Source organism: Xiphophorus couchianus, chromosome 7 (genome assembly GCF_001444195.1).
Source record: "Xiphophorus couchianus chromosome 7, X_couchianus-1.0, whole genome shotgun sequence".
In the NCBI taxonomy this organism is placed as follows: domain Eukaryota; kingdom Metazoa; phylum Chordata; class Actinopteri; order Cyprinodontiformes; family Poeciliidae; genus Xiphophorus; species Xiphophorus couchianus.
The window spans coordinates 28317471-28329885 of NC_040234.1; the positions used below are offsets into that span (position 1 = coordinate 28317471).

At 42.0% G+C, this 12415-nt stretch overlaps 1 protein-coding gene across 9 annotated transcripts in view; it reads right to left on the bottom strand.

The window, feature by feature from the left end:
- Positions 1-12415, bottom strand: part of wizb (WIZ zinc finger b) — a 34472-nt gene that overhangs the window by 6306 nt on the left and 15751 nt on the right. For 7 of the 9 annotated variants that reach the window (XR_003596160.1, XR_003596159.1, XR_003596158.1 and 4 more), the window contains 7 exons: positions 9721-9846; positions 8742-9293; positions 7657-8097; positions 6991-7488; positions 6324-6899; positions 6019-6230; positions 197-503 (listed from right to left, as the gene is read on the bottom strand). Coding sequence is in view for 6 of the 9 variants with exons in the window: in XM_028022593.1 (XP_027878394.1) it covers positions 197-503; positions 6019-6230; positions 6324-6899; positions 6991-7488; positions 7657-8097; positions 8742-9293; positions 9721-9846 (2712 nt within the window). In the remaining 3 variants the exon portion in view is untranslated. The remainder of the gene's footprint in view (positions 1-196; positions 504-6018; positions 6231-6323; positions 6900-6990; positions 7489-7656; positions 8098-8741; positions 9294-9720; positions 9847-12415) is intronic. The other 2 variants (XM_028022598.1, XM_028022597.1) reach the window with 2 other exon arrangements.

A 12415-nucleotide genomic window follows, 5' to 3' on the forward strand; every position in this document is an offset into this window, starting at 1 on the left:
TCTAAAAAGAACAATATTACCGTTTATCGCAATGACTTCTGGGATAATTTATCGTCCAGAAAATTTGTTATCATGACAGACCCAGTTTTGAAACTTGTTCAAGTTGCTACACCTACACCTGCATGCAGGTCTACCTGCATGTGAATATTTCAGGTTTGTGCACGAGTGCCACAGAGTGTTGTGTTTCCGTGCGTACCTCTTGGCAGGCGGACATTCAGCTCGCTGCGGGCCACCTGTGCTTGAAGGCTGCTGCCGAGGCGCGAGAAGGTGGGGCTGCTTCCGCCAGCCCTGGCCGGAGCCAACCGCGAGGCGGCCCCCGATTCCTCGTCGGCGGCCTCGGAGGAGCCCCGGTGGAGTTCCTGGCTCCGCGGCCGAGCCAGGCTAGCGGCCAGGGAAGAAGACCACTGAGAGGAAGAAGGGGACGAGGAGGAGTGGGCCTTCTGCGATGAGATTGGGAGGACATGATCAGAATCCACAGAAGAGGTGAGAGGTGAGCTCGTCTTCTGGAACACGGAAAAACAAGGGATCTATCAGCAGCGCTTTAAGGAAAACTATACCATCACTGCCGAAAGACGATGTTCTGAATAGACTTTATAACATACATGAGCTCTGAATATGATCAATAAAAAACTGGGAAGCTACAACTGAGTTTATCATAGCCAGAAAAAAAAATGAGCAGCCAAGAATCAGATCTGAATATCTAGTCTTAACAAAACGAGACCAGATGGTCGTGCTTTTATTTAAGATCCCTCGTCTCCAAAATATGTTCAAACGTTAAAAAATAAATATATTTTCATGATCAGCAGCAGCAGGTGACTTTTAGGTTAAAACATGTTGCTTCTTATTATTATTTTTTTAAATTCATTTATGGACAGTTATGGTGGGTTTGGATGCCTTACCATGTTGGGTTAGATTTGTTCAAGTGACAGAAAATGGGATAAAGCAGAGAAAATAAATATTATACGCATATATTTGAATCAGTAAATATATATTGACATGAAATTCCCATCGATTTCAGCAGTGTCACTTAAATTACACCAAGCATTAAGTCATGTGTAATAAACTGTTATAAAAGTCATTAAAACCATGTAAAAAGAACTGAAATCTGAGTATTTAGAAAGCAATTCTGCCTCCTATCTGTGCTAATTAACAGACTGGTTTAGTAACAGGTTGTTTCTCATTAGCAGGTTATCACGAAAGACACACAAGTAAAAGCAATGAGCTTTCTCTGTACCGTCGCAACTTTACTGTTGCATAACATGCTGATGGGATTGGCTACAGGCATTATTTCTAAACTTCTGAATGTTCCAGCGAGCGCCGTTAGGGCCATAATAAGGAAGTGGTAAGAACAACATTTCATCATAACCCTCCCAAGTCCAGGTGACAGAGGAGTCAAGGAAATCATCAGGAGAGTTTCTAGAGCCAATTACAACTCAAGAGGGCCCGACGTATCAAACCTGTGGAAAATCTGTTGATTTGGAGATTTAATTTAGAAAGGAGTGTAGGATAAGCTCAAATCAGTGTGGCCTTGTAGAGAAAATCAAGCTGTGTCCAGGATTATGAGTCCTGAATATTTGTGCAAAAAAAAAAGGTTTTTGGCAGTGTCAGCGTTCATTAACCTAAATATATATATGCTCGTCTACTTATTTGATAGAAAATAACATTTTTTAGCCAGGTGTGGCAGAGTTAAGTGATGAATATGACTACGGGGTTTAAAACAATGTTGGTGTATGAATCTGGACAGCGTGTGGGATTAATTGCTAACTGTTTCCAGAGATGATTAAATACAGCTAGATCACGTCCATTTAAAGAGTCTGCAGCTGTGGATCTCTTGCATGTAGTTACGAACTCAAATCAACACCATCTGGAAATTAATGAGATCCACTGAGCGTTTCAGAAGATAAGGAACAGCTACATGTACATAAATAGTGCGCTCAACTGTAGTTGCCTTTGTGAAGATTTACAGCGCAAGACTCCACTGCTGAAGAAAAACATTTGGAAAACACTTAAGAGGCGCTGGGATTAAATAAAGCTCAGTGAGTGTGTCCAATACGCAACTTTAATTATTCCACTTTATTACATAGAATTTAATTCATAAACTTTTCCACGTTCATATCTCTGTGTGTGAGGATTACTTGGGCTGTTACTGATAATCTAATATGAATTTCGTGTCAATAGCCCCATGAGAAACATGTTTAATTAAAGAAAAAGTTAGTCTGTTCAAAATGTATTTTCCCCGCTTTACTTCCCTCGATACTTGCATTTAATCGCATGATTGTACAGCTAAACATGGCACAAAGTAGGTATTTTATTTGCTAATGAGGATAAATTTGAAGTCTGTGAAAAATAAACGACAAGCCATTGTTTCTCTTCCTGTAGAATACAAACTACAGTTTTCAGCAAATGGTGTTGTGCCAGTTCCCAAATTACATAATTTATAACCATAAGTGAAAATGCAGGCGCCATCTGTGTAGCACGTTAAAAGGAACCTGCTGGTTTAGTTTGAGAGAGTGAGTTTGTGTGTCAGCTTCTGGCACACACCAGCCACAGAAGAAGCTGAGTTAACTATATCATAGAAGTTTGGAACCTGTAGACGTGTTGCGTTTTCCCTTTCAGAAAAAGGTTTTTTTTTAAAATAAAACTTTAGTCGAAAGTTTAATCCTAAGTGTATCCTCGGCATCTGTGACATGCTATGGGTAACTGTGGAAATAATGAGGAGAAAAAAAAAAAAGATTTGGCACATGCACACGTTAGATAAAACTGAAAGTGAACTCCTGCCAGACAGAAAAGTAGTGCAAATGCTGCACATTCTACTAAATAGCAGCAAATCTCTGGCTACGGACGCCAAATAGTTACTCAAGCCACAAGCGCAGAAAAATAGCGAGGCTTTAACAAAATTACAAGCGAGCCAAGGTGGACCTCAAAATCCTCCAAGATGGAGAAACACTCAACTCTCTGACCTGAATGTAAAAAAATAAATACAAATCATCTGACATTCTGATCGTTCACAACGACAAGGAATGCTAATGTGCAGGAAACAAAATGCATTCAAGTACAGGAAGATTTAACAGACTACACAGATAGCTTTATTACCTTATTACTACATCTGTTGCTTTGTATTTGTAAGATTTCAACAGTTTCTAAGTCATGTTAAGAATGATTTAACTACAGAGTTAGCATGTTATCTGATCGGTATCATAAGCATTATTAATATATATGAAGTGCAAATTGAAAGTTACAAAAATGACTTTGATTCAAAAAGAAGTACAAGGAAATCCCTCTGTACTCTGATAACCATAAATAAAGTCCAGTGCATGAAATAGCCTTCAGAAGTTACCAGTGTGTAAATTGATCTCAGTGTAAATAAAGGTGATCAAAACTTATGCTACTAACTGCACACCTACCAATACATCCCCAGCATGGTGGTAGCATCATAATGTGGGGTTGCTTTTATACATTCAGGACAGAGAAGCTGGCTTAGAGTTTATCTGAAGTAAGTGGAGATAAATTACAGAGCAAGCCTAGAAGAAAAGCGGCTAGATGAGTCTAAGCATGCAGCCAAAGCTAAGATGGAACAGTTCAGAAAAGATAAATCTGTGGTGAAACTTTAATTTGATGTTCACAGATGCTCTCTATTAAATCTGACTGAGTTCGACTATTTTGCAAAGAAGAATGGGCAAACATTTCAGTTTCAAGATGCTCAAAAGCTGGTGGAAGGATGGTTCTACAAAGTATTGACTCGGGTAGGACGAATACAAATACAAGCCTCAATTTTCAGATTTTTTATGTGAAGAAAACGTCTCTTTTGGTCTAACAAATAAAATGCCAATGAAATAGAGGAAAGATTACTGCAGAACTGGATCTTGGAAAGCCAAAAATCTCAACATTGAACATATGTATGGATTATGTCCACTTTTTTTATTTAGTAGTGTTCATTTGTTTTCATCCTTGTTTTTTTTTTATTATGCGTGTTAACATCAACTTGCCAATGAGACGAACGATGGAAATTAGTCACTTGGCTATAATCCTATAGATTTGCATGTAAATGTTTGTTAATACGTCTTGTCCTATTTAAAAAAAAAAAAAAAACTTCACATTGTAATGTGACAAAAAAAATGTAGAGAAAGGGGTGTGGATATTTTTGCAGGGCACTCAAACAAGTTTTAGTACTATCTCACGAATGGAAGAAGCTCCTCTAGGACACATCATCCCTATTATTAGACAGACGGCATCACACTCCTCACAGCACAACCCCACCCAGCTTCACCCTGAAACATCTAATCAGCCTGAACACAAACACCACCAAGGCTGTGGGCTATCTGCTCAGTAAAAACACAACTTTTAAAACCTCTGTGGTTCATTCCTTTTTAAAGTCTTACATGTTATTGTTGCCTCAATAACAACAATATAAAATAGGTTTCTAATTATTTTTACGTGTTTAACATTGCTGCAGTTTTGATACCTGCATATTAGTTGGGTTGAAAAAAAAAAAACCAAACAAACCTTTGTAATATAATCCCAAAGATATTTAAAGAGTAGTTTCTGCTCCATATGTGTTTCAAATCAGAGCTTGGAGAAAAAGGTGTGAGAGAGAGAGTGACGCAAATGCACCAGAAACTAATTTCAGAACAGGGGAGGAAAAAAAAAAAAAAAAAAAAAAAGAGACTCGACACATTTTCTTCCATCAACAGCTCGCTATAATTTATCTGAAGATGAAACATAAGCTGCCAGGCACCCTGGTTACTATGGTAACTATCAAGTGAATAGCAGAGTCGTTCTGGCATCTGTCCCCACAGTGATTTTTTTTTTTTACAGGGAGTAAAGACACAGGATCAACAGTAAAGCTCTGAGCTGCGAGACAACACGTCTGCAGCTTTCCAGGACACAAAATGTCTGTCGTGCAGCCAGCAGAGGCCTGACTGATCTGAAGGCAGGAAGGCTGTTTAAAGACCCTGGAAGGAGAAAACTGAAGAAACCCCACAGCAGGCTATCAGCTTTTACTATGTATTTACCTGGCTACTTGCTAAGAACACAAGGATTTTTAGCACTGATAGTTTTTTCTTGAACAAGCTCGTTAATCAAAAATCAAATCACACGTCTGCATTTAATAAGAACTGCCATTCATCTAGAGATCCTTCAGGGAAATATTGGATGTGACCTTTATTTTACTGGGATTTTATGTGATTGAGCAACACAGTGTCGCAGGTAAATGTGTATCGAAAGAAAAACCTGTGTACTGTACATTAGTTTTCCAAATACAGCTGTGGCTCTAAACAAGGAGTTTTTTGTCCATTCTTTCTGCAAAATCATAACCTTTGTGAGACTTGATGAAGACTACCTGTAATAAGACATTTGTAAGTTTTGCCACAGATTCTCAATTCAATCTGGGTGGGCCTTTCTGACACATTAATATTCTCTAATGAAAATAATCTGTTTTTAAAAAGCTATTATTGTAGCTCTGGTTGTATTTTTAAGGTTCTTGTTCTGCTGGGAGGTAAACCTCTACATCATCAGAGCAAAACATAATAATTACCAGAAATAAAGTCTTGAAAACATCAGTATTTGTAATTACTGTATAGTGTGTGTTTCACTTATTGAACTGACAAAAATAAATACATTTTTATAAAATATTCTGATCTCGAGTTGAATATGACTGTAAACTGATAAGTTTACACAAAACTCCACTGAGGTCACTATTAAGGCAAACATTTCCACTAGATTTGATTTAACGGTATCAGAAGAAAGTAATGCAAAAAGCACACTTCAAATTTTAAACAAACTTTGTGTTGGTTTTTCACATAAAATCCCCCCAAAACCCCAGAGTTTGTGGTTGTCCTATTGTCACCTTCCTACAAGTGATTTTTATTTATTTTTTTGCCAAAATCACTTGGCAAAAAATGACTTCAGAAGGTGACGATTTTGCAGAATGAGCTAAAGTTAAACAGGCATGAAAACCTTTGCCAGGCACTAAATTCTACCTCGGCGGTGCATTTCCAACAAAGACCGAGGGGTCCTTACCTTCTTCGGGGAGGAGCGGTTACCCTGCATGTAGTTGCGGTGCATCTCCAGGACCTTTTGTGGTCTGCTGCGTATCCAAGCGCTCAGCGTCTCGATAGGCGACCCGTTCACAGACCACTCAGTCACGCCAAACTGCCTTAGGTGGGCGCGCGCGTGGCTGGCTAAAGCCTTACGATTCTCAAAGTAGAAGCCGCACAGCTCACAACTGGGGTCTGAAAAACACGGAAAGGGATTAGAGTTCTTGTTTAGGGATGAATGATCGGAATTAGAAGGGACTCTGCATGAGCATGATGGCTGCAGCTTACCCTGGTGTCCGTGCTTTTCTGGTGAAGGTTTCCTTTTGTAGGAGAAATCGTGTGGAAGCGATGGGAAAGTCTTAAGTCGATGTGCGTGTGAAGCAACGGCCTCTGCTGACTGGGTCTTATCTGACATGGGCCTTTTGGCCAGAGGGGACAATCGGAACAACTTCCCTGGAGGTTGGGAGGCAGATGGACCCACGGGGCCGAGGCCCTGCTTGAGCATCCTCGACCCAGACTGCACCAAACTGAGAGGAGATTTACGAAACTTGGAGGACTGGTAGCCTGAAACACCCAAACCATCTGAGCCACGGGCTCCTGCCGCGTTTTCCCACAGCGGACTGGTGGTTCCTTGCCTGGACTCTTTCTTCACTCCTTGGTCCAAGCGAGATGAGCTACTGGACCGTCGCTTGTGCATGACTTCCCTCAGCGTGTCGATGGGCGAGCCATTGACAGACCACTCTGTGATGCCCATTTGCCGCAGATGGGAGCGCGCGTGGCTGGATAGACCTTTGCGGTTCTCAAAGTATTCCCCACAGAACTCGCATCGAATGTCCCTCGTAGGCTCCACTTCATGGGCCATGGCTGAGAGGAAACCAGGAGGTAAAACAATATATTACAATTTTCATTAGGAAATGAATGTACAACAATTACACCTGAAATTCTTTCAATTTACCTAGGTTAAGGGGATAAACTTTGTCGGACTTGCTCCAGTTCGAGCTTGGCGGCTCAACCGGAAAACCTCCGGCTCTTCCCACAGACCCGGGTGCAGTGACCTCCACCTGCACTGGCTCCGGCTTTGGCTTGAGAGCCAGGCTGCTCGGAGACATTGGTGGAGCTGAGCTGGATTTGGACATCACTGACTGAGGAGGACTGGACGGGCGTGCGAAGGTGAAAGGCAGGCGGCTGAGAAGTGGAGACGAGGAAGGCGACAGAGGAGAGCGAGGAGGTCCCGGAGAGGACGGTGGGGGGGATTTGAGAGGCTTGAGAGGAAGGGCGCAGGGCAGGCCTCGCCTGGTGATGATCTCCCGCAACGTGTCAATTGGAGACCCATTGACAGACCACTCGGTAATCCCCATTTGGCGCAGGTGGGAGCGGGCGTGGCTGGAGAGGCCTTTGCGATTCTCGAAATACTCCCCACAATACTCGCATCCTATTTCCTTTGGAGGTTCATCTAGCAGACCAGATAATTCTTACTTTTAGACTTTTCTTTTCATTTCACAAATACACATTACTTTGTCTTTATCAGTAAAATAAAATCCTAACAAAAGGTCGTTGTAACATGTAGAACTTCAAGAGGAAGAGACATTTTTTGCAAGGTACTGCATCATGCGTCACTTACTGTGTGGAAGGGCCATCAGCTCCCCGCTGCTGAGGCGGAAGACCTGCATGGAAGAGGTCTTGAGACGCTTGGCAGGCGGACCTGGTAGAGACGAGGCAGAGGTAGTTTTGGACCCACCCCCAACTGTGGTCACTTTGTAGAGGAGTGATGCGGAGGAAGAAGAAGAGAGCGTTAGCAGCGACTGCTTTGCGGGGGAAAGCGCTGGGGACACGCCCTGAGTTTCCGTGGGACTGTCCAGCTCCAGCGCACTCGCCTTGTGCTTGAAGTCATCTGTGTCCATGAGCTGGCTCAGGAGTTCAATAGGAGAGCCTTTGGACTCTGAGTACTCAACGCCAAAGTGTCGCAGGTGGGCTCGCGCGTGGCTGGATAGGCCTTTACGAGTCTCAAACCAGGCGCCGCACAGCTGACAAACGATGTCCTTGTCGGAGTCCATATCCAGTGCTGCAAACAAACAGGAAATCATTGAATTAACACCAGCGAAAGTCAAAACTGTACTGAAGTACAGTTTTTGAACATTTGTACCTGAGTAACATTTTTTGGGAAAACTTAAGACCTTCACTGCACTATAATATAATGATAAAATCATACTTTTTACTCCACTACATTTCTCCAAAGGCTTTCGTTACTTGTTACTTCCATTGGCCTTGTTTGTATAGTTTGTGTCTATTTTGTTCCACTGACACACAATAAAACTACAGAGTGTATCCCTGAATGAATAACGCATGAAATTTTAAAATGTCTTTGATCATCAAGAAAAGCTAGAAAAAGCAAGACTAATGCATTATTTATGATCTATGATTGAAGAACTGTACAAATTAGCAGATAATTTTTCCAACAATTCTTGACTACGCTGAAAAAACAACTTCAAAATTTGAGGTATTTTCAATACTTAAGTATTTTTGAAAACACGTACTCTAATACTTTGACTTAAGTAATAAGTTGACAGAGCTACTTTTACTTTGACGTGTAGGATCAGTACTTTGATTTAAGTGATAAAACTGAGTACTTGGTCCACCAGTGAATTAGCACTGATAAGACTGAACAATTACTAGAACTCAGTCTTGGGCCAGAGTGATGATGCTTACTGAGGTTGAGAGGAGCATCGTTCTCCTGCGGAGCCCAGAGCGGTTTGGATGTTGCGTTTCCGGAGGCAGCGGATAGATTAGAGGTCAGGCATTTCAGCCCCCCAACTTTGTGCTCTTGTGAGCGCAACAGGGAAGACACGGGCAGTAGAGATGAAATGGGGGCTTTCTTCACTACTGAGGAAGGTGAGCTGGAATGAGCTGGAGCTGGAGAGGCACCTGGAGACGGCGTGGGCGTAGCGGAGCCGGAGGGCACCGCCTTCGCCGCTTTGGCCAGTATGGAGAGAGGAATGGGCTTCTCGTCCAACTCCATGTCCTCCATCTCTTCGGCTTTGAGGGAGACGGGCTGGGAGGGCTTCTTGGGCGTCAGCAGAGATGAGCTGATTTTGCCGTCGATGCTGCGCTCCACGGCTACCCGGTGGAGCAGCTCGATGGCCGACCCGCCACTCTCTGAGACGGTGAAGCCCAGCTGGCGCAAGTGAGCGCGAGAGTGGATGGAGAGTCCACGTCTGCTCTCGAATTGAGAGTCACAGACCTCACATTTCCACTTCTTGACTGTAAAAGATGAGAAATTGTGTTACATGTGTGGTTCAAATGGCCAGAGGTATTCAAAATGTTTTCACCTGTATGTAAAATGGGCTTTCCTTAACTACCCTGTCAAGGTTGAGGTCACCCCTTTACAGGTAAAAAGTTTTTACAAACTTTTTTTTTTTCACCAGACTTTTTCCTTTTACTTCACTTTCCCCTAGTATAATAATAAAAAATAAACCAAGTGACTTTCTTTGGCAATTATCTAGAGTGGCGTAATCTCCTTAAAGAGGGTGTCAATGACAGTATGTTGGACAACTATTATAACATAATTTTGTCATAAACTGAATTTTAAGTTTCTAAAACACATAGAAGTTTGTGGTTGACAGAACGTGGAAAGTTCCAGCGGTATTAATACTTCGGTGAAGTAGATTTCTGATTTCTCTGCGCTCACCCTTGCCGTCTACAACCTCCCTGAGGGAGAGGCTGTCCTTTTTTCCAGTACTGAAGCAAAGAGCATCCAGTGAGGAAAGTCGCAGACCCTCCTCATCCTCTTCATCGGCTGCTTCCTTGTCATCGGCTACACAAAACAGGAAGTTCATATAAATGTTGACGTTAATATGGCTGATCAAGAATTAAAATGTTAAATGGTAATATATTGCAACAAACTATATTTTTTATTATTTAAACTAATAAGAACACATACATGTGATATTCACTGTGAATGAACTGTAAAATTTCTTCTAACAACCCTCCCAAAGTGATGTCAATTCAACCCTTTGCTGCAGTCATGTGACATTGAGTTTATGATCATGATATCATTAAAAAACAGAGTTGTGCTTTTGCTAGTGGAATTTTACAGTAAAACTTCCCCTAATTAAACACATGACAGATTACAATTAACATGTGAAGAGCTTATTTTGAACAAATTAACATTCAACTTTAAAATACAGCTGATTCGCAATACATGAGGATGGATAGATACACAGATGGATAGGTAGACATGCTTTCTTGAAGACATAACCCCTTTTACTCATGCACACTTCTTTTATCAGACTTTTTCCTTCCACTGAACTTTCCCCCAATACAATACTGATAATAAAAATCAGCCAAGTCCTGTTATTTGGTAATTATCTAGTATGGCTTAACAGTCACTACCAGTCTGCTGGATATCTGCTATAACTTTATAATTTTCTGATAAACTCGATTTTGATCACGAAAATCAACAAAAATATATCTGTGTGTAATGACTGCTTATTATAAATGAGTTCCACTTTATAAATTAAAACAATAAATTTAATTTGCTTTTAAATATTTTTTAATTTACTAAGACACCACTGTGTAAATAAATGTCAACTCAAAGTGAGCTCCCTGCCTGCAATACTTCAGTCCTTTATCAGTTTTTCTGCTGGAATGTACGTAAACAGAGATGATTGGAGAGATGAATCCCTGTCAAAAGGGTCATAATTGCACTAGAGCATGAGGCAAATATGGCAGACTCGTTTCTCCGCAGTCAGGCATTCCTGGGACAAAAGTGCCATTTTCTGCGACAAATCGGTAAATCAAAAGAGACGCGGAGACAGACAATGCTTTTTGTCTGGTGGGCGGCTCTGCGCCTGTCAGTTCATCGCCTGACTGTAAAAGAGCGGCGATGTGACACCTCTGAGGGCTGCGTTACGCCATTATTTTTTTACATAAAGACCATGTGAAATACTATTTCTTTAAAAAATAAAAAAAAATCAGTGTGTGTATGTGTGTTTGGAGTAAATGCTAACTAGACTTTGTCTACGTTAAGGCAGAGAAAACAGTGGGCGAGTCCGACACTTGCAGGTAAAAAAAGTGACACTTTCATTACAGTTATCCCGATAAGTTGCGGTAAGATTATCCGTAAGCTCCCACTTTTTAGTCCGTTAAAGTTACAGCGTTGCCTAGATGATGTCTCGTACAGTTAGTTTTAAAATAAAGGCATACTTGAAAGCACAGCGTGTCCTCCCTATCAAAAATAAAAGCACAGTAAAATGGCGAGGATTGGGCAACTGTAGGTAATTTTACATATCCCGCAGCAACGGACGTCATTCGAGCCGTGTAAAAAATAAATACCTCACAGTCATTAAGTACACACAAACTATGCCAACAAATTCACAACTGAAAAATGTGTCCCAATTTGTGTCGGAAAGCAGGACCAACTCTCCCCTCGTCCCCGAAACAATAACAATGACCCGCTTTATGAGCTCCTGACATGCATGTCATGGGCTACCTGCGTCTCTCTGCGCGACATGAGCTCTCTTTTCCATGGTCTTTTAGAAGAAAAACTGGGGGTTTTTTGTTTTTTCTTTAAATAATCTTTTTAATGGCTGTTGTCTGGATACAATGTGACTGGAGATGCGGCGCGAGACGTGCCGCGCGACGCCGCCGCCGCCGTTGTGTGATCCAAAGGGCACGCGCTGCGCAGGAATCAGGGCGCGCGGTACTCACCGGTCCGCAGTGCATCGGACTCCCGGCGGCAGAGAGCAGACAGCTTTTCCGCTATTGTTTGGGTCTGCGGGGAGGTGGAAGCAGCCATTTTGCCCCCATATGCACCGCGAAGCTAAGGCGTGACCAATCGAGAGGAGGCGGAGGTGGGGATAAATGCAGCGAGTGCCACATCAACTATGGGCATCAGGGGACACGCTCCCTTACAAACGCATACACACACACACACACAGTATCTTACCAGAGATGTTTTCTCACCATGCTGATTCAGACATTGCACTACTGTCACTCATCTTACACTGTTTTTCTTAGTATTAGCAGCAAAAAGGATGACTGTTCCGTTGCCTTGTGAGCATGTATCTTCATGGCATTATTACAGGGTAACAAGTTCAAACTCCAGTCACTATCTGCCTCCAGATAACAACTGTGAAACCCATCAGAAGCACACAAAATGACCACAAAATAAACAACCAGTGGAATGTTTAACACAATCCTGCTTTCAGACATCCACCCTTCTTGGGAGACTTGGTGCACTTCATTTAAACTGAGTGGTTTCTGGCTTTTAAACACAATCTGCACATATTCTACAGCACGCAGTTGCGTCTATTCCAGAAACTTCATGATTTGCACATCCCAATACCAGTTCTGTTGTATTTGGGATCATTATCCTGTTGGAA